The sequence below is a fragment of the Sciurus vulgaris genome (genome assembly GCF_902686455.1).
Source record: "Sciurus vulgaris genome assembly, chromosome: 1".
Lineage (NCBI taxonomy): Eukaryota > Metazoa > Chordata > Mammalia > Rodentia > Sciuridae > Sciurus > Sciurus vulgaris.
The window spans coordinates 123661390-123688481 of record NC_136461.1 but is presented as its reverse complement, the minus strand read 5'-3'; the positions used below and the strand labels follow the sequence as shown (position 1 = coordinate 123688481).

The 27092-nt window shown below is 40.8% G+C and overlaps 1 protein-coding gene across 8 annotated transcripts in view; it reads right to left on the bottom strand.

Annotated features, from left to right (window-relative positions):
• The window catches only part of LOC306659173 (uncharacterized protein C1orf226), a 332178-nt gene that overhangs the window by 23622 nt on the left and 281464 nt on the right, over positions 1-27092 (bottom strand). For 7 of the 8 annotated variants that reach the window (XM_079136582.1, XM_079136583.1, XM_079136587.1 and 4 more), the window contains 3 exons: positions 25277-25418; positions 6177-6343; positions 4103-4282 (listed from right to left, as the gene is read on the bottom strand). In XM_079136582.1, coding sequence (XP_078992708.1) covers positions 4103-4282; positions 6177-6343; positions 25277-25418 — 489 coding nt within the window. Of the gene's footprint in view, positions 1-382; positions 4033-4102; positions 4283-6176; positions 6344-25276; positions 25419-27092 lie in introns of those variants that run through there. The other variant, XM_079136589.1, reaches the window with a different exon arrangement.

Below are 27092 nucleotides of genomic sequence, written 5' to 3'. Positions count from 1 at the left end.
GAAAGCACCATCCCTGCTCCCAGATGGGATGTTTATTTGTATTTAACACAATTTCCTTGCAAAGAATTAAATACCTTTCACAAAGGTAGTCTGTATCAATTTCTGAAAAGGAATATGTTAGTGTATTCTTTCCAGAGTTATGTCAACTTCGGTAATGACTGTTCTACTCACAGACTAAGACAATGACAAAGGCAACACAATCATGTGGCACTAAGGCCACACTCATGCTAGTGTCCAGGTCTGCGTTCTGGCCGTAGCATAACATGTATAAGTTCAACCCTTCACCCTCCAGCTCTGTGGTGCTTCCCCAAACTCTGACACCCGCCCTCAACCCACCCAGCCACATCAGACCATTGCCCCGCTCACTTTCTAGCCTACTTGCCTGGACTCCAGCTCCTCCATCAGAAGTGGGGGCAGGGCCAGGCTGAAGTTAGGGAGCAGTAGGCACATGGAAATGGCAGTGGAAAGAACCAGAGCAATTTGCGCCCCCCCCCCACCCCACACCAGACACACAAGAAGCAGAGGCAGGCAGCGCTGTCTCAGCATGCATGAGGCAGGAACTTGGACAATACACACCAGGGTGCTAGGGACTGGGAGAAGCAACAAGGACAGATGCTAAATCTAGGGCCTGGGGTGGGGATGCCAAGCATTCTTAGCACTGTTTGTCTAACTACAAGCACACATGATTGCAAAGCATAAATAATCAATTACTTGATTCCTAAACAAGCAGAAGTGGCAGCAGGTAGAGGAGAAATCTTTAAATAACAATACTAAGCTGCACTAACATTTTCCCATAAGCTGGGCCAGGAATTGGCAAACTGTTAACAGATCTGGCCTACTTAGCTGTTTAGTTAGCCACAGTGTCCAGATCAATTCTGGAGCCATGTAGGCTACAGCCATGCAGACATTAGTTACATTCCAGGTTTGATTCAAGGTGTGATTATAATCATGTTCACACTCTTGAACTTCTGATCCATCTAAAAGCAGAGAGCCAGTGCAGCCAGGCAAGGCTCATGCTGGATTGAGTAGAGTGGTCAGAGAGACTTAGGTAATTCACTATTTATACACTGATGACTGACTGGGAAGTACTTAAGAGTTGGCTGAATACCACCTTTGCTCCTATACCTCTAAGGCCAGGGAAGGCCCCTCAAGACCAGCTCTAAATGAATTTAGGATGAAACTGGGAGAAGTTGAGGTCTTAGACCAAATCAAAACACTACAAAAGAGACCTAAGTCTGGTCCCAAAGGCAAGAGCAGAACTAGACTGGCTAGGAACAATCGGGCAGGGAACATAAATAACATAACAAGTGACCAAAAGAAGTGTCTGTAAAAAACCAGAGCCTGATCCTTGTGATCAGGAGCAACATAGGAGAGCTCACATGCCCACACAAAAGGAAAATGTGTTCCCACCTGAAATGCTGAGGTCACAGTTTTGATCATTGAAATTCTGGGTACTGCTGGTATTTTAATGAAGAAAGACAGAAATCTCACAGTTTGCAGGCGATAGAGTCTGGCAGAATGAGTAAAACTGATTCCATGCTAGAAATGGAAATCACTCCTACTTATGTAGAGAAACCAAGCACACTGTAGTTGGATTATTTAAAAGTGTGAAAAACACTAAGATGACATACTTAGTAACTCACCTACATACCTTATATAATTGTTTTTATCCAAGGATTTGGATATTAACAAAAAGCATTTAGACCAAATTCTAAAATGGGAAAGGAAGAAAAGAGTGCAGGGAAGCCTGGAACTGAAGACCAATTTAGGACTGAATCTGTCTGCAGGACCAGGAGTCAGAAGCCAGCTTTCTAGTGTGTTGTGTGTTGTGTTTCTGTGTTCCTGGGCAGAAAAAGAAGAAGGAAGGTGGTCAAAGACTGACTGATTGGTATGGTAGAGAGGGGTAGAAGAAATGCTTAAGCAGCTAGCAGATGATCTCAAGGTCCTGTCTTATTTGTAGACTTTGGAAGTCTATTACACTACCCAAAGTCACTGTACCAATATGAGACGTGGATGCTCTGTGGCTTTTCATCATGTCACTGCTTGAGTTGAGAGTCAAGCAGGGCACTACCAAATGAATGAGAGACTGAGGCTTCCCAGCCTGCAGAAGTGCCTGGAACTAAAACCGGCTAATGAATGAATCCCAAACACTATACTGTTCCCTTCCTCTAGACTCACTGTCTTCTCAGAAGAGAGGCAATTAGAACAGGGCAGAGCAAGGATGTCCCATTGAGACAGAAATTTGATTTTATACCAGAAGACCACTCATCAGATTTCATTCTGAGATAGACCTATAATAAGTTATAGGTCTTATTGCTTTGCAGATTGAGTGCTTCCTTTTACTCCCCACAACACTCTTACTGTGTGTAGATTATGCATTTGCAAATAGTTTCTCTTTAGTACATAGCAGTGACTTCAAATTCAAATGCCTTTCTAACAATATCATGAATATGCTTGAGCCTACCCTTAGATAAATAATTACTCTGGCAATTGATATGCTGAAAGGGAAAAGAATTATGGTTGGAGAATGGATTTGTATTCAATAGGAAACTTTTGGAAATGATGTGACTCAGAATGGACCCAGTGCTGGAGCGCTCAGGCTTTGTGCTCCTGTCATCCATCATGCTAAGGAGAAGGGGATCCTCAGTCTTCCACACCATCATTTACCATAGGAGATGAAGTCTTTTATCTGACAAAGAGAAATTTTCTTTTTTCCCCAAATACAAGAAGCCACAAATGACATTCCCTCCTCTCTGTCACTGTTTTGGAAACACTTGTAAATCTTCCTCCAACCACCACATATCCTTTGATCAGAATTTTCCATGGTCAGTATTTTTTAAGAGAATCTAGTACCTTAGCAGTGATCCCACTGCTTCAACTCTCCTGAAACCTAGTGCAAAATCACCCATGAGACTGGTGCCACATGCCCAGGTCAGTGGAGATCGTTACAAGTTCTTTTCAAGGCCAAGTCATAGCAGATCTGATATGGCTAGGCTGCCAGTGCTTCCTCAAGATGTACCATTGGAAAGGTGAGCTCTGCTTGGAGGACTCATTCCACCCAGAAACCAGGAGAAGAGTAAGTGGAAGATACAATGAGGATCAATAAGTACTCCTTGAAGTAGTCTGCTCCCTTCATTCTAGCATGTAGGAAATCTAAGCAATCAGTTTGACCAAGCTTGATTTAGGAATGCAGATGCATACCACTTCCTTCCTAGATCTCTCATCAACTCTGCCAAACCCTGACCACCATATCCTCCACCTATCTTCAGCCACCCATTTTGGTCCTGTCTGACTCTGACTTCAGGATTCAGTCTTTAAATAGAATGAATGGATGAATCTTCACCAGTCCCTGATCACCCATGGTACAGATAAGGTTCCTAGGAGGATGTGCCCTCCATGAAAAGCTAAAAGTAGCAAGAGTAATTAGTTCAACTTTCTTCTACCAAGTAGCAGTAGCTCAACAAGCCTTCAGTGCATAAACACTACCTCAATTCTGAGGGGGTAAGACAGTTCTCATCATGGATCAAATAATCTATCTAAATTCCTGTAAATTTAACCCCATATAATGAATTCCAAGACCAACGCTGTATCAAAGGACTGCTTTGAATAAGTAGAATCACTAATGGAGGATTGGAAACCTTGGGATGCCAGCAGTACTCTTTGGAAGGATGTTTGGCACAGATTTATATTTGAAGTTGTTTTAAGAGTAGTATCACAAAGTCATACCTGTCCTGACTCCAGAGGTATCCCTTCCTAACCTAAATACCAGGAAAACAAGGTAGGAAAGGAGGGGTGGAATTGTGCGCATTTTTTCCCTTGGTAAGTTGAAGTCATTTTCCAACAATATTCAGCCAAGCCAGCCAAGCCCAACTCAGAGCCGGGGATACATGGAAAATCAAAATGTGCCCTTCCATTTCAACAGCACCCCCAACTCTCCCCTTTCCTCCCCACCTCCCTGATTCCCTAACAAGCAATGATTCAATAGCATGAGCAATCCTTATGGCTCCCTAGGTTTTAAACCTGCCCTGAGCCCCTTGCTAGGGAAGGTGCATCAAGCCCATGAGAGTGGAGCCTGTGAAGTAGGGAGGAGGCTGAGGAGAACCTGGGCCACAGCCACTTGTGTCTGCTGCTGCTGTTGCTGGAGGAGCTGCTGGAGGAGCTGCATTTGATGGTGGGTGGACAACGGCGTTCCTGTGCCCAAGCCTGGTGGTTTTGAGGAAGAAGAAGGTAGCAGCATACGGGGTGAAGCTGTCAGTGTGGGCTCCTGAGGATGAGGTGAGACCTGAAAAGAAGACATGACACATAGACAGGAGCCATCATTGGGGGTCTCACTTTCCTATAATATTCATGACATGTATCACAGGCAGAGTAAAATGACTCATTTACAACCCATGAGCTGGAGATGCTATGTCTTGAGTGGAATGTAAATGGGGCTCTGGGGAAGAAATGTCACTGCCTGAGGGTGACCCACAGTCTGAAATTATATCTGGACACCTCAGTAACTGGTCCCACAGGATGAGCGACAGGCAGGTGATACAGTCCTATCTTCAATCCACTACTTCAAATTATACCCTGTTGTTGAGTTACTTGAAGTTCCAGACTTAGGAGAATCTATTTCTATAAAACCTAGCTATCTACCACACTACCATAAGAACAGGAAAGAGGAAGTTTCTATTCTTTCCTTCCTCTGGGGTCTGAGATGTTTCTCATGAATTGGAAACTGAAGAAAGAAGCCAGGTGAGGGGCAGCTGCCTTCAGCCCTCCACTGCCTCCACTTACAGTGAGAATCACCAAGAAAGTTTGGACATTAAAACAAATGATCTGGAGAGATCCTCTGTCAGATGACAGAAGTTTCTGGTTTATCCTCCTGTTGAACAGTTTTCTATGACTAAAAGTTCAACAACAGGAAGACACATTTTGTTTCTGGCCATCCTGTAGCTGGTCCCTCTTCAGACAAGAAAGAGGAAGGCACCCAGGGACAGAGGGCTATTGCCCCTTGTAGAGGACTAACTGGGTACCAAAGAGAACATCAGGCACTGCCTTCCAAACTACAAAGTATTCTCCTTTTAATGAATTGGTCTAAAAACCTTCACTTGAAATAAGGCTTATGAAAGATAAGGAAGGAGGTGTCTATGATTCAGCGAGAGCTGTCTGGAATCTAAGAGTAGTGCTGTTGGTCAATAATTTTCCTTCTGGTTTTTTTTTTTTTTTTTTTTTTTTTTGGTGTGTGTGTGTGTGTGTGTGTTTAACTTTAGCTGTATTCAGGTTTAATTTTAGCCTTGAGTTCTTAGTTTTTTTTATCTGGATCATATTAGGAGCTCTTCAAGGCCTCAGTCATTTCATCTGAGGAAAGATATCTATCCTGAGAGTAGTATTAAAGGCATGTAGTCACTGAAGCTGGAAGAGGATGCCCAAATATACTTGGCTCCATTGGCTGAGCCACAGGGGGTTATGTGTATTATGTGGGTGTGATAGGATGAACCTTGCATAAATATTGTGCAGAGATGATTGTGCAGGGAGAAAGAGGAAATAAATCAGTGTGGCCAGCTGCAGTGGTGACCATCTGTAATCCTAGGGACTCAGGAGGCTGAAGCAGGAGGATCACAAGTTCAAGGTCAACATGGGTAACTTAGTGAGACCCTGTCTCAAAATAAAAAATAAACCAACCAATGCATGGAATCCTGTAAGGGCAACACACATCAGAAAGGAGCTCCACAAGCTGGGCACGGTGGTGCACACCTGTAATCCCTGTGGCTCCAGAGGCTGAGGCAGGAGGGTCACAATTTCAAAACCAGGCCAGCACTTCATTGAGGCCCTAAGCAACTTAGGGAGATCCTTTCTTTAAGAAAAATTTTAAAAGACTAGTAATATGGCTCAGTGGTAAAGTGTCCCTGAGTTCAATTCCTGGTACAAAAAACAAAAAACAAAAACAAAAACAAAAGAAAAAAAAGGAGCTCCATGGCATTCTGACACACAGCAGTGCCTATGTTGGCACAATGAGTTGAATCTATAAAAGTGTGGCCTCTCTGAAAGGCAAGGAAATATGCCCCATCACTGCCACATGCTGTGGAGCAAGAAGGCAACAATGACCTGAGGCTAAGGCTGTGACACAGGTCACTCCTGGAGGCAGCAGGAACATGTGAGCAGGTCACCTGGATGGGCCATATCCTGCCTACCTTGGAGTCCATGTGGGAGGTGCCTTCCTTTCCTACAGCATCCAGGTCAGTCACACCTCGGCTGAATTCCAGGACATCATTCCCTGGGAGTGGGACCTCCACTGCATCTATGTCAGTTTCCTCTGCAGTGGCAGTGGATGCTCTTTCAGCTCCCGTGAGCTGGCGGCCTGTAGGGAAAACAGGGAAGGGAATGGTGACATCAAGGACAATGTCCTCTCATTTGTTTCACTTCATGTGCTCTTCAACGCTGTCTCTACTGATATACAAACCCACCATCATGTTTTCTCCCCACCGTTCTCATCTTAGCTATTTTCTTCCCTCATCCCCAACTAGTGACCCTCTGCTTCCCTCCACTCCTCTTCCCTTTGGCAGCTGCAATACCTGGTGTTCTGTTGGGGGAAAGAACTCCAGTGAAGTCTCACGTTCCATGCCGAGCATCCTCCTTGCCCTGGCAGGGAGCACTCTGCCCTGGGAGTGCCCTCTGGCCTATTTTCCCTCAGCCTTTCTCTCCCCCAGCATACACTTCCCTGCTGACCTCTTTTTCTGTTCTCTTTTTATTAGAAATTCCTAATAAAAATTAAAAGTGAATTTGATTAATGTGGGAGTAGAACAGATGCTAAAAGCTATTTTGTGGTCCTTCCCCTTTCTTCCCCATCCCATGTTTAAAATGTTCTGTGTAACCTCCATTAAATTTGATACAAAACCACTTTCCAGAGATGTGGTGTCAGAAAAATAAAATGTATTGTTTCTTACAAAATTAAAAGAAAGAAAGAAAGAAAGAAAGAACCAAGGGACACCATGGGCTTTATAACATTTTCACATATCTTTCCACTCAAGTACATCAAGTACATTAAGATGCTCACATTTTAATAGCATTTCAAAGTTCAGAAACAAAGGGAAACCAGGGTGATGGCACACATCTACAATCCTAGCCGCTTGAGAGGTAGGAGGATCGCAAGTTCGAGGCCAGTCTCAGCAACTTAGCTAGAGCGTATCTCAAAATAAAAAATAAAAAGGGCCAGGATGTGGCTCAGTGGTAAATACCCTTAGGTTCAATCTCTAGCATCCCCAAAACAAACAAACAAAACACAAAGAGAACATTTCCTCAAGTCTAGATGTAATAGTTTTGCCAGGTTGTTATGTTTGTTATCGATAGGGTGTGGGAACTGGGGACAAAGAGGGTACATTCATGTCCACTACATCCCAGCTAATGAACTCAGGCTGAAGGAAAGCACCCTGTATGGGAGTCCAGAGACTGATGATCTGCCCCAGCAGATCTTCATGAGCTGCTGGATAAGGAACAAATTGCCTTACTCCCTGGACTTCTTCAGCTATAACAGAGGCCCAGTCAAATGGGAGGGGTAGGGTTCTATAAGTGAGGAGTAAGGGCAGGGAGATCTGAGCTCTATCCTAGCACAGTATCAAACTCAAGGACTGATACTGATCCTCCTTCCAGGAGCAGACACAGGGGAGATAGCCTCTAGGAGGCAGTGGGATCATGAGATAGAGATGGCTGCTTCTTGAGCTAGTTTCTCCACTTACCACTTTTCTTCCTTTCCCCTGATGACAGTGACCAGGTCCTTAATATCTATCTCTCTTTCTCTCTCTCTTTCTCTCTCTCTCTCTCTCTCTCTCTCTCTCTCTCTCTCTCTCTCTCTCTCTCTCTCACACACACACACACACACACACACACACACACACACACACACCATACTGCTTAATATCAATGTACCAAAGTCTTATTTTTCTTCATCCCTGTTCCTCTCTATTTCTTGGATTCTCTAAAAGCACTGAATAATTCCTTGGCATCACAGGGAATATTTTCTTGCTCAGTATTTGGGATTAGGTTCATCATTACTGTCTTCAAATGAAATTTCTTGGAAGTTTTCAGAAACCAAGCACCAAATAGAAAACAGAGCAGGTTGACACAAGCAGTAAATACAGAGAGCTGCTAACCTAATGCTGGTGCTGGCCCAGGACACCAGGCCCCAGTCATTTGAGTGGCTGTCTTGAAGAACAAATAGATTCTTCCTATGCAAACCTACACCAATCACATGGGGAAACAATCATGGTGTTTCAAAAGTCAACAGTTTGTGTTCTTGATAAAAGTCATTCTAATTGGAGTAAGATGAAATCTTAGAGTTGTTTTAATTTGCATTTCTCTAATTACTAGAGATGTTGAACACTTTTTCATATATTTATTAATTGCCTGTGTGTCTTCTGTAAAGTGTCTGTCCAGGTCCTTGGTCCATTTATTGATTGGGTTCTTTGTATTTTTGTTGTAAAGTTTTGCAAATTCTTTATAAATTTTGGAGATAAGTGCACTATCTGAAGTGCATGTGGAAAAGATTTTCTCCCACTCTGTAGGTTCTCTTTTCACATTCTTGATTATATCCATTGCTGAGAAAAATCTTTTTAGTTTGAGTCCATCCCATTTATTGATTCTTGCTTTGATTTCTTGTGCTTTGGGAGTTTTATTGAGGAAGTCTGATCCTAAGCCAACATGATGAAGATTTGGGCCTACTTTGTCTTCTATTAGGTGCAGGGTCTCTGGTTCAGTTTCTATGTCTTTGATCCATTTTGAGTTGAGTTTTGTGCAGGGTGAGAGGTAGAGGTTTAATTTCATTTTACTACATATGGATTTTCAGTTTTGTGCCAGCACCATTTGTTGAACAGGCTATCTTTTCTCCATTGTATGTTTTTGGCTCCTTTGTCTAGTATGAGGTGACTGTATTTATGTAGTTTTGTCTCTGTGTCTTCTATTCTGTACCATTGGTCTGCCTATCTATTCTGGTGCCAATACCATGCTGTTTTTGTTAACGATTGCTCTGTAGGATAGTTTAATGTCTAGTATTGTGATACCTCCTGTTTCACTTTTTCTACTCAGGATTGTTTTGGCTATTCGAGGTCTCTTGTTCTTTCAGATGAAGTTCATGATTGTTTTCTCTAGTTCTAAGAGGAATGTCATTGGGATTTTAATTGGAATTGCATTGAATCTGTATAGTGCCTTTGGTAGAATGGCCATTTTGACAATGTTATTTCTGCCTATCCAAGAACATGGGAGGTCTTTCCATCTTCTAAGGTTTTCTTCAGTTTCTTTCTTTGATGTTCTATAGTTTTCATTATAGAGGTCTTTCGCCTCTTTTGTTAGATTAATTCCCAAGTATTTATTTATTTATTTTTTGACACTGCTGTGAATGGAGTAGTTTTCCTAATTTCTCTTTCAGAGGATTCATCACTTATGAATAGAAATGCATTAGACTTATGTATATTGATTTTATATCCTGCTACTTTGCTGAATTCATTTATTAGTTCTAGAAGTTTTATAGTGGAGTTTTTTGGATCTTCTAAATATAGGATCATGTCATCAGCAAATAGTGACAGCTTTAGTTTCTTTTCCTATTTGTATCCCTTTAATTTCTTGTCTGTCTAATTGCTCTGGCAAGTGTTTCAAGGACAATGTTGAATAGAAGTGGTGAAAGAGGGCATCCCTGTCTTGTTCCAGTTTTTAGAGGAAATGCTTTCAGTTTTTCTCCATTAAGAATGATGTTGGCTGTGGGCTTAGCATAGATAGCCTTTACAATGTTGAGGTATGTTCCTACATTTCTCTTTTCTCTAGTGTTTTAAGCATGAAGGGGTGCTGTGTTTTATCAAATGCTTTCTCAGCATCAATTGAAATAATCATGTAATTCTTAACTTTAAGTCTATTGATGTGGTGAATTACATTTATTGATTTCTGAATGTTGAACCAACCTTGCATCCCTGGGATAAACCCCCACTTGATCATGGTACACTATCTTTTTAATATATTTTTGTATTTGATTTACCAGTATTTTGTTAAGGATTTTTGCATCTGTGTTCATCAGGGATATTGGTCTAAAGTTTTCTTTCTTTGATGTGTCTTTGTCTGGTTTTGGTATAAGAGTGATACTAACCTCATAGAATGAATTTGGAAGGGTTCCCTCCTTTTCTATTTCCTGAAATACTTCGAGGAGTATTGGTATCAGTACTTTTTTAAAGGTCTTGTACAATTCAGCTGAGAACCTTCTGGTCCTGGGCTTTTCTTGGTTGGTAGGCTTTTGATGACTTGTTCTATTTCAGTGCTTGAAATTGATCTGTTTAGATTGTGTACGTCTTTCTGATTCAGTTTGGGAGGATCATATGGCTTTTATCAAGAACACAAACAATAATAGATGTTGGCATGGATGTGGGGAAAAAGGCACACTTTTACATTGCTGGTGGAGTTGCAAATTGGTACAGCCACTCTGGAAAGCAGTATGGAGAATCCTAAGAAAACTTGGAATGGACCCACCTTTTGACCCAGTTATCCCACTTCTCAGTTCATACCCAAAGAACCTAAAATCAGCAAACTACAGTAACACAGCCACATTAATGTTTAGAGCAGCTCAGTTCATAATAGCTAGATTGTGGAACCAACCTAGATGGCCTTCGACAGATGAATGGATAAAGAAACTCTGGTATATATACACAATGGAATACTATTCAGCCATAAATAATAATAATATTATGGCATTTGCAAATAAATGGATGGAATTGGAGAGTATTGTGCTAAGTGAAATAAGCCAAGCCCAAAAAGCCAAAGGCCAAATGTTTTCCCTGATAAGTGGAGGAAGATATATAATGGGGGTGGGAGGTGGGGAATGAGAGAATAATGGGGGAACTTTAGAATATGTAGAAGAAAATGAGAGGGACGGGGGTATGGAAAATGGTGGAATAAGACAGACATCATTGCCCTATGTACATGTATGATTATACGAATGGTATGAATCTCCATTGTGTATAACCATAGAAATGAAATTATGTACTCCACTTGTGTACAATGAATCAAAATGCAGTCTATAAAAAATTAAAAGCTAAATTAAAAAAAAAAAGTCAACAGTTTGCTTGTTTTTCTCCAGGCTGCTGTAGGAGTTGGGGAGGTAGCCTTGCTGAGGGGTACAAAGGCATTTAACAGAAAGGATGGACCTGACCATGGCCTGCCGGAGCAGCTCTTATACTCCTTTGTGAGCCAGCAGGCAGGGAGCAAAGGAGCTGCCTGTTTTCTGCCATACATCACCTAAAAGTAGGGATTAGCCAGAGGGAGAGATTGGGCTAATGATAACTTTTAGCTGTTTTTTAAGAGGTGGCTGGTGCTGGACACTGAAACTCTGTTTCTCCACACTTGTCTAGGAATAATCAGGGTGAAATGGGCATTGGTCTAAGCAGACGAGATTGCCATCAGCTGCCAGGAACACTCTAGGAACACTCCATGTACCTGTATCTCAGGGTATTGAGCCCAGAGCATTGAACATATTCATTTTTCCCTTCTAGACTCAAGACCAGGGCTGTGTCCCATTCATCTGCTTCCTAAGAATCTTACTCAGAAGTTGTACCATAAATACAATAAAAGACATGGTGTTGTGACAGGATAGCAAAACAATAGACCAGACTACAAGAGGAGGTTGCCTCCCCTCTCCTCATCCTTGGAGATCCTAACAACAAGGACTAAGAAGTTGCAGACACAGAAGGTTGGAGATGCCTTTGCCAGATGCCTGGGATCAGAAAATCTCCTAGGATTTGAGGGGGTCTTAAGAAGTCAAACTGTTAGCACATTCTGTCTGTGCTAATCAGTTCCCAAACTAAAGCAAACTAAATCAATTATAAGCCAGGGGACTGCTTTCTGAGAGATTTCCTGCTGCCCAGATGGGACTTTGATGATCATACTTGGAGTCTTGTTGTCTTAATAGAACAGGACAATAATAGATCTGTTAGAACTGGGAAGAGCTGTAAATATCGTGTGTGCCTGTTGGCATACTAGACAAGAGGAGACCTAGAAGAAGGTCCTAAAACTAATGACCATACATAACTAACGACCTAGTACATAAAGGAGAAAATCTGGTATCCACAACTGTCTCAGCATAGAGAAATTCAGGCAAAAGAAAAGACAAAAAAAAATTTTCTGGAAATTCAGGAAACTAATGGAGTGGTGGCACTACGGTTTCCAAAATATAACCTAAGAAAGTAAGACCAAGATTGGGGGTGCAGACAGTGATGCTTTCTGAACTGTTTAAACTATTTCAACTTGATATACTAAATAGTAACTAGAGGACATTAGACATGCTTATTTCATTCGTTTTTCCAATAAGCATTTATTAAGCACCTTGTATATGATAGATGTCTATTACACATGGAGCATAAAGATGAATTAAGATAAATCTGTGTTTTCAATGCTTCTCTAGCCTGATGGAGGAAAAAGACAGAAACCATAGTTGTAGCCTGAGGCTGTGAGTATCTATGGGAGAGCAATCTCAGGTGCAAGAAGAGAGAGAAGCACCTAATAGGTGGAGTTTAAAGCCTGTGCAGGGAAGAAAGCAACTCCTACAGGGGAAATACCAGTGAAGGCAGGTAAAGAAGCAGGAATGAGGAAGGGAGGGAGGGCCATGGGAGACACTCTAGGTAGAGGGCAAAGCAAGTGCCAAGACAAAGAGGCATGGAAATCCACAGCAGGTCAGGGTACCACAAATGGTTCTGTCTGGAAGAACCTGACTGAGAGAGTATCTTTAAGGATTAAAAACAGGTAATACCATTCATTCTTTAAAATTTCACCCTAGAGATATGGTGCAGGATAGATGCAAAAGGAACAAGATAAAACAATACTCTAAAGTGAGAAACATAAGGGTTTAAGCAATTGGGGTAACAAACAGAGAAGGTAGGTTGATATAAAAAATGCAGGGGCAGAAATCACAAGGCTTAGCTGGATACTTGTCTATCATATGTGGTGGCAGGGAAATGTATAGGATGAGTTTTTAAATTTCTGATTTAGATGCTTGGATGGAAACTGGCATTCTATAAGGAAATTTCAGGGGGAACAGGATTGTGGGTAAGGGAATGAGTTCAGTTTTACATGTATTGAAATGGTGTGTGAGTAAGAGCTTAATGGAGATTCCATCATGTTGCATACAGGTGTGGACCACATATTCGTATCCTCTTCTCCCCACCAAATTCATGTATTGAAGTCATAACCCCAATGTGATAGTATTTGAAGAAGGGACCTTTGGATGGTAATGAGGTCATCAGTGAAGAACCCATATAAAGAGATTAGTGAGGACACAGAATTGGCCAGCACCTTGACCTTTGCTCTCTCAACCTCTGAAACAGTGATCAGTGAAAGAATACATGCAGTGTATTGCACTGTGTTATGGCAGCCAAGCAGACTAAGATAGCATATGAGGCTAGGTGCTATGGTGTATGCCTGTAATCCCAGTAACTCAGGAGGCTGAGGCAGGAAGATCTCAAGTCTGAGGCCAGCCTGTACAACTTAGTGTAACCCTGTCTCAAAATGAAAGAAAGAAGAAGGAAGGAAGGAAGGAAGGAAGGAAGGAAGGAAGGAAGGAGGGAGGGAGGGAGGGAAGGGAGGGAGGAAGGGAGGGAGGGAGGGAGGGAGGGAGGAAGGGGCTAGAGATATGGGTCAGTGGTAGGGTACCCCTGGGTTCAATTCCCTCAACCACCAAAAAAAAAAAAAAAAAAAAAAAAAGGTGGAGAGTTCTGGAGAGGTCCAGCAGATAGACATTTGCTGAAACCATAAGAAGTCAGAAAAGAACCAAGGGACCAAGTTCAGGAGAAACATCAACACTTAAGGGAGATCTTACAAAGGATCTTGCAACTTGCAGAGAAAAAAGAGCAAGAGTTTTGGGGTAGGGGTGCCTCAGAAACTGTGGAAGTTATGTGCTCTACTCCCATGGGTGAAACCTACAGAGAAAGGCTAGAAATTCAGGGTCTTTCCTGGTAGCTTCAGGAAAGACTGGCAGGATAGTTTTAGTCATTAGGTCACTGGAGACTGAGAATTAATAGCAAGAATGGAAAGAAATAAGGAGGTTAACAGTGAGTATAGGTAAGTTTACAAGAAGCTTGGCTATGAAGGAAAGAAAAGAAATAAGGTCATAGGCTAGGGAGAGAAATAGGAAAAAGGAAGTTTTATTTTGTTGTTTTTAGGATAGAAAAGACTTGACCTTATCAATCTGTAGTTGGAAGAAAAATGGAACACAGAAGATTCAAATGAAGATAGAGGACTGAGATAATTGATAGTTCAAGGTTTGGGAAGAAGTGACACTGGGGTAGAATGCAGAGACAGGTGAAAGGGTTAATCTTGGGCAGGAGAAGACTATTGTCACCGAGAAGGGAGCTGGGGACAAGCAGAACTGCTGAATAGCAGAGTCATCCAGGTCAAGTTTGGGGGTCACCAATGAGTTAACGAATCTATGGATAGCGGTTTTCCTTAGTGCCATTTGGTGCTACAGGGTTACAATGACTAAGTCCTGCTGGATGGATGCAGAATTGGGGTATTGCCAAGCACTGGTACAGACAAAACCAAAACCAAACAAAACCAAACAAAACAAACAACAACAACAACAAAAAAATAAGGAGTTATAAGTTCAATCCAAAAGAGTTTGACAAGGTCATGTTTTACCTTGAAACCCTAATAGTAATAGTTTAATCTTAACTGGTACTACTGTGTTCCATGCAATAGTTTAATGGTTTAACATGTATTAACTCATTTATCATCTTAACCACTGTAAGAGGTGGGCACTATTATTATCCCCCCTGGACAGATAAAGAAACCAAGGCACCTGGCTTGTTAGGACAGAGCTGGGGCTTAAAGCTGACAGTCTGGTTGTGCCTTTAACCACGAGCACTTTGTCTTCCTATATTTGTTTGTATGTATGTATGTATGTATGTGTCTATTTTTATGGTACTGAGAATTAAACCTAGCTCTAGCACTGAGCTACATACCCAGCCCTTTTGATTTTTTTGAGACAGGGTCTCACTAAGTTGATCAAGCAGGCTTAAAGTTGCAATCCTCCTGCCTCAGTCTCCCAGTTGCTAGGATTACAGGCATGTACCACCAGGCCCAGCTGCCTTCCACTCTTAGTCCCCACCTGCCCCACCTGCCTAAGTTTCTTCTCTGCTTTTAAACCTGTAACTTAATCTCACTTAAACTTGTTTGCATACCCTACAACAACTTTGAATGTGAGCTCCTCCCCAGCAGGAAACTTATTGCCTTATTTATAAAATCTCTAGTTCCTGAATCAAGTCTGACACATAGTATGGACCTGAAAAACATTTGTTGGGCTGGGGAGAAAGCTCAGTTGGTAGAGTGCTCACCTTGCAAGCACAAGGCCCTGAGTTCGATCCCCAGCACCGCAAAAAAAAAAAAAAAAAAGAAAAGAAAAAAAAGAAAAACATTTGTTGAGTGAAGGAAGAGATAAAAACAAAGGAGCTAGAAGATGAGGAGAGCAAAGGCTCAGACAATGGTGGCCCAAGGGAGAGGGAAGTGCAGGTGTGGGAGAGCAGAAATGCTGGGAAGTCAAAGGGGGCTGCTTGCTGTTCCAATCAAACAGGATGGCCATACCCAATAGATGTCAAAAGTGCCTCAGAAATAGTTATCCATTGCTGGGTGCAGTGGCACACACCTGTGATTTTAGCTACTTGAGATTGAGATAGGAGGATTGGAAGTCCCTGGGTTTAATCCCCAGTAACACAATCAACCAATCAATCATTATCCATCCAGTGTTAATTTTGTCTAGATGGCAAAAGTTTTTATTTTACTTGGATTTTTTTTGTTTGTTTGTTTAAGACACAAAATAACATTTTGGTATAGTTGTATGTAGTGCAATGGTGACTAAAGTCAGGCAAATTTAATATATTCATCATCTCGCTAAAAAGTAGTTGAATAAATATCAGTAGAGAATAAAACAATTGGTTCCAATGGATGGGGGTGAGAATGGAAACAGGGAGATGTAGGTGAACAAATACAGAGTATCAGATATGTAGAATGAACAAGTCTAGAGATACAATGTACAATATGAGGGCTTTAGTTATTAACATTATATATGTGATTTTTGCTGATATGTGATAAGTGCTCTTGCCACCCCACCCTGCCCAGTTTCATTTTCAAGACGTTTATTCTTTTAAAGTGTTCCAAGTCCTTCCATGTGTTGGATTGTCTGCGCCAAGGGCAGAGGCACACCTCCAGGGGAGCAAAATCTCTCCCAGGAAGACCTTTCCAGGAGCCAGAGAAGCAACACAGGGCAAGACAAGGCAAGTGGGACAGGGGCAGTGACCCCCACCTGGCTCTGAGCCCCAGGAATGGCCTAGGGTAGCTTCTGCCAAAACACACAAAAGATAAATCTCCCCCAGGGTAGAGAACAGTGGAAAGAATGAGGAGGGAAGAAAGGCACAGAGAGGGAAAGAGAGAGGAGGTGTACACAATAAAAGTGAATAACCTCATTAAAAGCATGGCTAAAACCCAGAAAGGAAAGCACTGACAGGACATCAAAGAAGACAGCGAAGCCTCTGCAGGACTTACACTTTCCAGTTACCAAGAGTAAATGAGTTTCTTCTGCACAATAAAAGGCCTGCCATCATATCACATGGAGGCTCTACTAGAAAGATAAACACTGCATGAAATGAAAAGCTCCCAACAGAAGTCAGATCCTTGTAAAAAAAAAAAAAAAAAAAAAAAAACAAAACTAACAGCTCTCCTCTGGACCCTCAAGGTGCTCCATTACAGAGGAAAATCCTAGTGGAGTCAATAAATGCTTCTGAGAAAAGTATTTATGAAAAGAAGAAACATGATCCTAGTGGTTTATAGACAATGAACAGTGAGTAGAGCAGTAAAAAGGAAGTGTTTAGGGGGTGAGGCATAACACAGCCTTCCTGGATAAGAAAATACTTCCAACCTCAGATCCAAATAATAATTGTAAGTGCTAATACTCAGCGTGTTCAACTTCGTGAATACAGCATTACATGACAATGAGAAGGTACCTGATCCACCATGGAACTTGGACCTATCATAAAATCACAGTACTTCAGAGATCTCCTTGTCCACTCACCTCAGAGTACACATGAAGTCAGATATTCTAAAGTCAGCACTGAAACCCAAGCTAAATAGCTAACTCATGTGATGGCATATAACTATAATCCCAGTTTCTCAAGAGGCTGAGACAGGAGGATCATAAGTTTCAAGACCAACTTAAAAGAGTCTCTCAGCAACATAGTGAAACCCCATCTCAAGATTAAAAAAATAAAAAGTACTGTGGATGTAGCTCAGTGATAAAGCACTTCTGGGTTCAGTCCCTAGTACCACCCCCTCCCCCCCCCCAAAAAAAAATCCCAAAACAAAACAAAAAAATAAGTCAGCACACTATGTTAGGCACTGTGCTACATTCGTTCACAACATCTGACAAAGGAGACACACAAAATCCAGAGAGAATGTGAAGATTGCTGAGGATCATTTAGCTGACAAGTAGCAGAGTCAGGATCCAAACCCAATTGTTCTGCATCTCTAGTCCATTGCCCCAGTTAACTAACTGTATGTGCCAACTGGGCAAGGTCACTGGGGGGACCCAGATAATTTGGCCAAACGTTATTCCAGAAGTTGCTGTGAAGGTATTATTATTATTTTTTAAGATGAGACTAACACTTAAATCAGTAGACTCTGAGCCAAGCAGACTACCCTCTATGTCATATGTGGGCTGAACAGAACTAAGACTGACCTCCAAGGAGGAAAGGGGAATTCTTCAGCAGATAGCCTTCAGACTCAAATTAACTCTTCTCTGGGTTTCCAGCCTGTCAACCTTATTCTGCAAATTTCTAATGTACCTAGTTTACACAATCATGTGAGGGCACAGTGGTGCATGTCTGTTATCCCAGCTAACTGAGAGGCCAAGGCAGGAGGATCACAAATTTGAGGCTAGCCTGGGCAACTTGGTGAGACTGTCTCAAAATAAAAAATAAAAAGGGCTGGGGATATAGGTTCAGTGGTAGAGCACCCCTGGGTTTAATACCCATACCACACAAATAATCTTTCACTCTATATCTGAGGATACACACATATACATATACCTCCCTAACATAATTTCCATCACTCCTCAGGTCACATTCTCACTTACATGAGCAGGGACAAGCCCACATGCTTTGTTTCCCCTGTACGATGCCAATATGATTTAGAAACCACCAATGCATGCTTGACCTCCTTGAGCAAACTCAGTGTCTGTTTAATATTTTAAATTTTGAAGAAACTCCATTGGGCCCAATAGGATTTCCTGTGATGGAGCCAACTACATGTAGAATATTAATTATATTGTTAGGGAGAGTGGTACATAAAAGATACCAAGCAATCAAGATATCATGTTGCTATGGTTTAGATTCAGAAATGTCCCCTGGAAAGTTCATTTTTGAAAGCATGATCCCCAACGCAGGAATGTTCAAAGATGAAATGATTACGTTATAAGAGCTGAAACCTCATCAATGGATTAATCCATTTGGTAGACTAATTTGAATGTACTAGTGGGTGGTAACTGTAGGCAGGTGAGTTGTGGCCGGAGGACATAGGCCACTGGGGACATGACCTTTTGTTGTATCTTTTCCTGGGCTCATGGCATGTTCTCTGCTTCCTGAACACCATGAACAGAGCAGTGTTCCCCCATCATTCCTTTTTACCATGATATTCTGCCTTATCTCAGGCCCAGAACAATGGAGCTGTGCAACTATGGACTGAACTCTGAAACCGTGAGTCCAAAATAAAATTTTCATCTAAGTTGTTTTTGTCCGGTATCTTGGTCTTAGTGACACAAAAGTGGCTAACACATATGTATGTTAATGTGAGTCAAGAAAACTATCTCTAAAAACATAATTAAAAAGAAAGGTGAACACAGCCAGTGGACCCATTACTTCTATGCTGATCACCTATTACAGCTAAAGAGTGAAACGGCGCTAGCCTCTATCCATCACCATCTCTGCCGCATCAATACTTGATCCAGCCTTCTGTCTCGTCCTCTGTGCTTTATCACCTCAATTCCACAGAACTCCCCCATCCCATGTGTCATCATTTTTCATCAAGAGGCAGTTCAAACATCACTCCCTGTTGAAATATCTCCTCAATCTCCATGCTTATGTTGGCATAGAGTAAGCATTTAATTAGTGCTTTTTGACAATGACTAATAAATATGCACACCTTGGCCACACTCACTGACAGTGCTTGTCAGTTTATTTAACAAGTATTTATTGTCCTAGGAATTCCTCATCTTCCCAGAGTACAAACTCTACTAAAAATAGAGGACACTATATGTCTGGTACACATTAATGTCAATAATATCAACTTGGAGCAAAGAACACAGGAACCCAGGATGAGAAAAAGTATTTGAATTTTCTGGAAGGGGAAGAGAAGAGAATGGGAAAGTGGGGCTAGAAGGCAGGACTCCCAGAAAATAGGATGCTGGGACTGCAGTGTGAGTAGGTTGTCTGCTCAAGGTGCATGCAGGGACTCCTGGCAGATAGAACAGTGTTAACTGTGGCCAGAGGTTAACTGATACATTTGAGGCAGGAAGGAGCTAGTGGCACACAGGTAGGAGTGGGGGAAATAGAACTGAAAGAAAAGGACTGGAAGAGATCCCTAATGGAACTTCCACTGACTTCCCAGAGTGAATCCTCCACAGCACCCCAAGAAATTACATCAACCCAGCCCAACCAGCAGATGGTAACAGGGGCTGGAGATGGGAGGAAAGAGTAGCTCCTACTGTAGGGAGAAATAAGGCCTACCCTTGGCACTGTCTATAAGAAATGCTACACAGGCATTTCTCTTCAAAAGGCCAATCCAGGGGCTGAGAGTGTAGCTCAGTTGTAGAGCAACTGACTAACACGCACAGCCCTGGATTTGATCCTTAGCATTGCATTGAGAAGAAAAAAAAAAAAAAAAAAAAAAAGCCAACCCAGACCATCCTGACCTCTCTGGCTAGCAGCCAAGCAGTAAATTCTGATTATTCTGATTAAGTACTTCCAGATCAGAGCAGGCTCCTTAGACAGGACTTCTGTGATAACAAAGGTGTTCAAATGCTCAGTCTATGGGCAAGCACCCTGTGTCCAGCCCCTTTCACTACAGAATGAATTGGTTTCATTGGAACGCCCTTTACTTTCTGATGAGAATTTCTTTGTATGTGCATATGCCTGCCACTGGTGAGACTATGGTTTGAAAGCTCCTGGAAACTGCAGGTCTCCATCAACAGGGGAGCAGGGCACCACCAAAGAGGTGTTAACAAGCTGGGTGTGATGGCACCTGTAATCTCAGCAGTTTGGGAGGCTGAAGTGAGGAATTGCATATTCAAAGTCAGCCTCACAACTTAGCAAGACCTTGCCTCAAAATAAAAACTAACAAGGGTGGGGATGTGACTCAGTGGTAAAGTGCCCCTGAGTTCAATCCCTTATACCAAAAAATTTAAAAATTTTTAAAAAGGCCTCAACAAGGTAAGAAATCATGATTCCCCAGTTGACTCTCTGACAGCATCCTCCAGCACAGAAGTGAGCACAATGGTCGAGGTCTCTGCTCTGAGGAAAGTGGGCAGTTCTGAGTGTCTTAGAGTCTCTAGGTGAGGTTTATAATCAACTGTCACCATTACACTCTACTCACTGACCAGCAGAGATTTGTGGAATAGTTGCCAAAATCTAACTGTAATTCTGTTTTATCTCTAAGCCTCAGAGCACAAAAATGGAAAGTTTTAAAAGTTTACATTAATACTATGACCTGTTGTAAGCTAGGATTGGCCAAGGGTACATAGAAAAATATAAAGCTGTATCTAAATGGTAAATTTTTTTGTTAGTCAAGATTACTGAGATGGTTGCATTAGGAAGAAAGTACCACTATCTAATAAAAATGAATGAGCCAAGAGCCAAATAAGTGAGTCCTTGTGATCACATAGAAACTGAGAACTAGAAGAAAATGTCAGGCTTTCTAAATTCATGACTACTAAATGTCCAAAATAAAAAAAATTTTAAAAGTGTGGTGGAAAGTAAATCTTCCTGCCACCCTAGCATCTACAATAGTCAGCTTCTTGTGTATCATGTAGGAGTCAGTCTATGTATAAGAGACATGAGTGTATATATACATATATACCTACATACATTTGTGTATATGGATTTATAATATAGTAATTGACAACACACTATATCACAATTCTAAATTTGATTTCTCTTTTCTCTCTCTTTCTCTCTTTCCCTCCCTCCCTCCCTCCCTCCCTCCCTTCCTCTCTCCCTCTTTCTTTTGGTACTGGAGACTACACACAGGGCTTCACACATGCTAGACCGAATACTCTACCACTGAGCTATACCCTAGTCCTTCTTATTTATTTATTTACTTATTTTTTGACATAGGATCTTACTAAGCTTCTCGGGTTGGCCTCAAATTCCAGATTCTGAGTAGCAAGGATTATAAGTGTATATTACCACCCCCACATACAACATACCTGAACATTGTAAAGGCTATTGATGCTAAGCCCATGGCCAACATCATTCTTAATGGAGAAAAACTAAAACCATTCCCTTTAAAAACAGGAACAAGACAGGGATGTCCTCTTTCACCACTTCTATTCAATTTTGTCCTCGAAACTCTAGCCAGAGCAATTAGGCAGACTAAAGAAATTAAAGGGAAAAGAATAGGAAAAGAGGAACTTAAGCTGTTACTATTTGCTGATGACATGATTCTATATTTAGAGGATCCAAAAACCTCCTCCAGAAAACTTCTAGACCTCATCAATGAATTTGGCAAAATAGCAGGCTATAAAATCAACACACATAAATCTAAAGCATTTTTATACACAAGTGACGAAACAGCTGAAAGGGAAATGAGGAAAACAACTCCATTTGCAATAGCCTCAAAAAAATAAAATACTTGGGAATCAATCTAACTGAAGAGGTAAAAGATCTCTACAATGAAAACTACAAAACATTGAAGAAAGAAACTGAGGAAGACCTTAGAAGATGGAAAGATCTCCCATGTTCTTGGATAGGAAGAATTAATATTGTTAAAATGGCCATACTACCAAAAGTGCTATACAGATTCAATGCAATTCCAATTAAAATCCCATTGATGTACCTTACGGAAATAGAGCAAGCAATCATGAAATTCATCTGGAAGAATAAGAAACCCAGAATAGCTAAAGCAATCCTTAGCAGGAAGAATGAAACAGGAGGTATCGCAATACCAGAACTTCAACTATACTACAAAGCAATAGTAACAAAAACGGCATGGTATTGGCACCAAAATAGAAAGGTAGCTCAATGGTACAGAATAGAGGACATGGACACAAACCCAAATAAATACAATTTTCTCATACTAGACAAAGGTGCCAAAAATATGCAATGGAGAAAAGATAGCCTCTTAAACAAATGGTGCTGGGAAAACTGGAAATCCACATCCAACAGAATGAAACTAAACCTCTATCTCTCACCCTGCACAAAAATCAACTCACAATGGATCAAGGACCTTGAAATCAGACCAGAGACCCTGCATCTTATAGAAGAAAAAGTAGGTCCAAATCTTCAACTTGTTGGCTTAGGATCAGACTTCCTTAACAGGACTCCCATAGCCCAAGAAATAAAAGCAAGAATCAATAACTGGGATAGATTCAAACTAAAAAGCTTTCTCTCAGCAAAGGAAACTATCAGCAATGCGAAGAGAGAGCCTACAGAATATCTTTGCCACTCATACTTCAGATACAGCACTAATTTCCAGAATATATAAAGAACTCAAAAAACTCTACACGAAGAATACAAATAACCCAATCAACAAATGGGCTAAGGATATGAACAGACACTTCACAGAAGAAGATCTACAAGCAATCAACAAACATATGAAAAAATGTTCACCATCTTTAGTAATAAGAGAAATGCAAATCAAAACTACACTAAGATTCCATCTCACCCCAATTAGAATGGTGATTATCAAGAATACAAGCAACAATAGGTGTTGGAGAGGATGTGGGGAAAAAGGTACACTCATACATTGCTGGTGGGGCTGCAAATTAGTGTAGCCACTCTGGAAAGCAGTGTGGAGATTCCTTAGAAAACTTGGAATGGACCCACCATTTGACCCAGCTATCCCACTCCTTGGCCTATACCCAAAGGACTTAAAATTAGCATACTACATAGATACAGCCACATCAATGTTCATAGCTGCTCAATTCACAATAGCCAGACGGTGGAACCAACCTAGATGTCCTTCAATTGATGAATGGATAAAGGAACTGTGGTATACATATACAATGGAATATTACTCAGCTATAAATAATAATAAAATTATGGCATTTGCAGGCAAATGGATGAAATTGGAGAATATCATGCTAAGTGAGATAAGTCAATCTCAAAAAAAAAGTATGAATGATCTCGCTGATAAGTGGATGATGACACATAATGGGGAGTAGGAGGGGGGCAAGAATGGAGGAAGGAGGGACTGTATAAAGGGAAAAGAGGGGTGGGAGGGGTTGGGGGGAAGGAAAAAATAACAGAATGAATCAAACATCATTACCCTATGTATATGTATGATTCCACAAATGGTATGCTATTACTCCATGTACAAACAGAAACAACATGTATCCCATTTGTTTACATAAAAATAAATTTAAAAAAATTAAGTCACAGATTATAGAACTTGCCCAATATCACACAACTCAAGATGGTACAGTTAGAATGCAAATCAAGAACCTGTTACGAACCTGTCACTTCCAAAGTAAGATTTATTTTGTTGTTTTCTAATTTTTTGAGTTGGATGCTTAATTCATTTGACTTTCAGGACATGTCATCTATTAATTTAAATAGTCAGAACTTTGGGTTTTCCTTTGAGCTCTATTTCAACTGGATCCCATGAGTTTTGAATTTTATAGCTCACCATGATTTCCCTTTCACTGCTAAAAATTTGCATTATGTTAAATGTTGTTTTTAAATATTTTAATATTAAATATTAATATTTTACTATAGATGAACACAAGAATTAACATTTTTACAATGTTGAGATTTTCTATCCAGGAATAGGCCATTTAAAAAATGTGAAATAATATATTTATTCATCTGTATTTTATCACTAAGAGCTTTTATTTTAATAGATTTTCTTCTATTATGATTTTTAACCAATTGTTATTAGAATATATGAAAACCATAGATATTTATGAATTCTCTTAGTTCTAATAGTTTTAGTTTGTTTTCTTGGATTTCCCACTTGGTTCTTTTTCTTGCTAATATATATTTATATATAGCTATTAATATATATTTACATACCATATTATACATTATATAAATTAATATATATTTTCATATTGATATATGCATATATATAATATTTACTGTTAAATAACAATTATAACAAAAGACATCCTCTTCTCCTTCCTGAGACTTGAAATGAGACTTGAAAATTGGAGGTACTAAAATACTGTCCACATTGAAGAATTATAGAACTATAGAATTTAGAACTTCAAAAAAACCAAAACATTGCCAGGCATGGTGGCGCATGCCTATAATCCCAAAGACTCGGAGGCTGAGGCAGAAGGATGCCAAGTTCAAGAGCAGCCTCAGCAATTTAGTAAGACCTGAACCAAAAAATAAAAAGGACTGGGGATATGGCTCAGTAGTTAAGGATCCCTGGAATCAGTTCCCTGTACAAAAAAAAAAAAAAAAAAAAAAAAAAAAAATTCAAGTATCTGTGAATTTTTATTTCTAATTTGTTTAAAGAGGATGCTTTTTCTACTAAATATTTCTTTGGATGGGAAATGTAGAGCTATGGTAGCATAAACAGCTCTATCTTTACAAAATGTTTCCTAATATCCAACTTAAATTCCTCCTGGCTTAATAATTTAAACATCTTCAATATTTTGGTTATAAAAAGTAATAAATACTGGGCACAGGGGCACCCACCTGTAATCCCAGTAACTTGGGAGGATGAGATAGAAAGATTGCAAGTTCAAGGTCAGTCTGGGCAACTTTAAGAAGACCCTATCTCAAAATTAAAAAATAAAAAGGGTTGGGGATGTAGCTCAGAGTGCTGCTGGGTTCAATTTCCACTGAAACACACACACACACACACACACACACACACACACACACACACACACACTCTCTCTAATACATATACCTTAAAGAAAATCTGGAACCTAGAGAGAAACATGGAAAAAAATTTTTAAAAATTTTAAGTAAATTATTAACCTGGCATTTGGGGCAGTGATCCACTGCAGTAGTCTACCTGCCTCTCCATACGTATCCAATGCAGCATTGTTGCCTACCTGGGTCCCCTGAGCCATTGCTGTTCCTCTCACTTTCCCCATCTTCTTGGCCATCTGCGTTCTGCTGTGTGTGTTGTAGGCTTAGCTTGTGGCAGACCTCAAAGGCCTGCCCCACTGTCCGGACGATTCGCATAGCTTGACTCTGGGGAGAAGGAAGGAAAAGAACAAGTGAAGGACATGGTGACTCTACAAAGACACAAGAAGGGATGGGGGTGTGTGGGGATGTGCAAGGGGCATGTGATCAAAAACCCAGAAAGCCAGCAAAGGAAAGAGATGGAAAATCCTAAGGTTGTTCAGATGTGTTCATACTCACAAAGAAGAGTATGAAAACACTTTTTCTTTTTGAAATGCTCCAGAAAATAGAAACTGCCACCACCGTTCTAAATCAATCAATCAACTGAAAGGATATACGGTGACAAATACACCAATTCTACACTTAGCCCCAACCCTTTCTTCCCATATAGTATAACCATATTAGACAATATGCTTCAACATCTTTTTGCCAACCATTATCAAATGTTCATAGGTGCATCAAACCAAGAGGAACTCAGCAGTTTCTTTGCCCAGATGTCAGATTTCCTAGGAGCTCCTATAGACCAAGGGCTGTGATGCTTCAGGGACTGGAAGCCTTGGCCTAACAGCTGAGTCAATTGATGCTTTGCTAACTAAGGCTAAGGTGAGCTTTCCCAGGCTTACTCTAAGACATCGATCACTTGGGTGGCTACTGTCTCCTGTTTTGCTGTTTAACCTTTTACTTTAGGAGCCCAAGAAGAGAACTAGCCCCTGACTCCCAGTGTCCCACTGCTTAACTAGGAGAGTAGGGAGAGGACAAAGAAACCAGGTCCCAGAGTCTTCAGCAACCCCAGCAGGCTGTGAGGAAGAGACACAGGCAGGGTTCTCAGGACAGGATCTCAAAGGTGGATCACTTACTATAATCTGATATTAGTCACTTCTTTCACAGAGTAAAAATGAGAAAACTATGAAATATGGAGTTTCACACACACACACACACACACACACACACACACACACACACACACACATATACCTTAAAGAAAATCTGGAACCTAAAGAGAAACATGAAAAAAAATTTTTTTAAGCTCAGGCTCTTACCCCAGTGGCTCTCAAATATCCCATCACCATAGACTTCAGTTTATATCACTGTGACTGTCACCCAATAACCCAGTCTAACATCAGTCATGTTTGGGATGATCTGACTTCAGTTGTGACTACCTGATAACACCATACAGTCCACTGATCACATTTGAAATCCCCAAAGTGATATCAGCAGTCAAGAAGAGCTTATATTTTGGTACTGGGGATTGAAAGCCATGCTTAACCAATGAGCCATACCCCCAGCCCTTTTTTATATATTATTTAGAGACAGGGTCTTGTTGAGTTGCTTAGGGCCTTGCTAAGTTGCTAAGACTGGCTTTGAACTCACAATTCTCCTGCCTCAGCCTCCTTAGCCATTGGGATTACAGGCGTACACCACCATGCCCAGCAAGAAGAGCCTCTTAAAAGTGTGAAGTAACTGCTATTGCAGTGCTAACCTGCTACCCAGTGTTTTGGTAAATTTATAGGACCTGTTTGAGGGTAAATAAATGATTCATTTATGCTTGAGAGTTGTTCATTTTTCTCATTGTTATCTTCATGAACTCTTCAGGCCTTGGAAGTCCACATATGGACTGCTACTTGAATCCAATCTCTGCTAAACATGTTACCTTTGTTTGTTTCCTCATGCCTGGGGTAAATTCTGTTTCTTCCTTTTACTTCAGGCCAGAACATCCATGTTAGTATGAAAAGGCATTAGGTC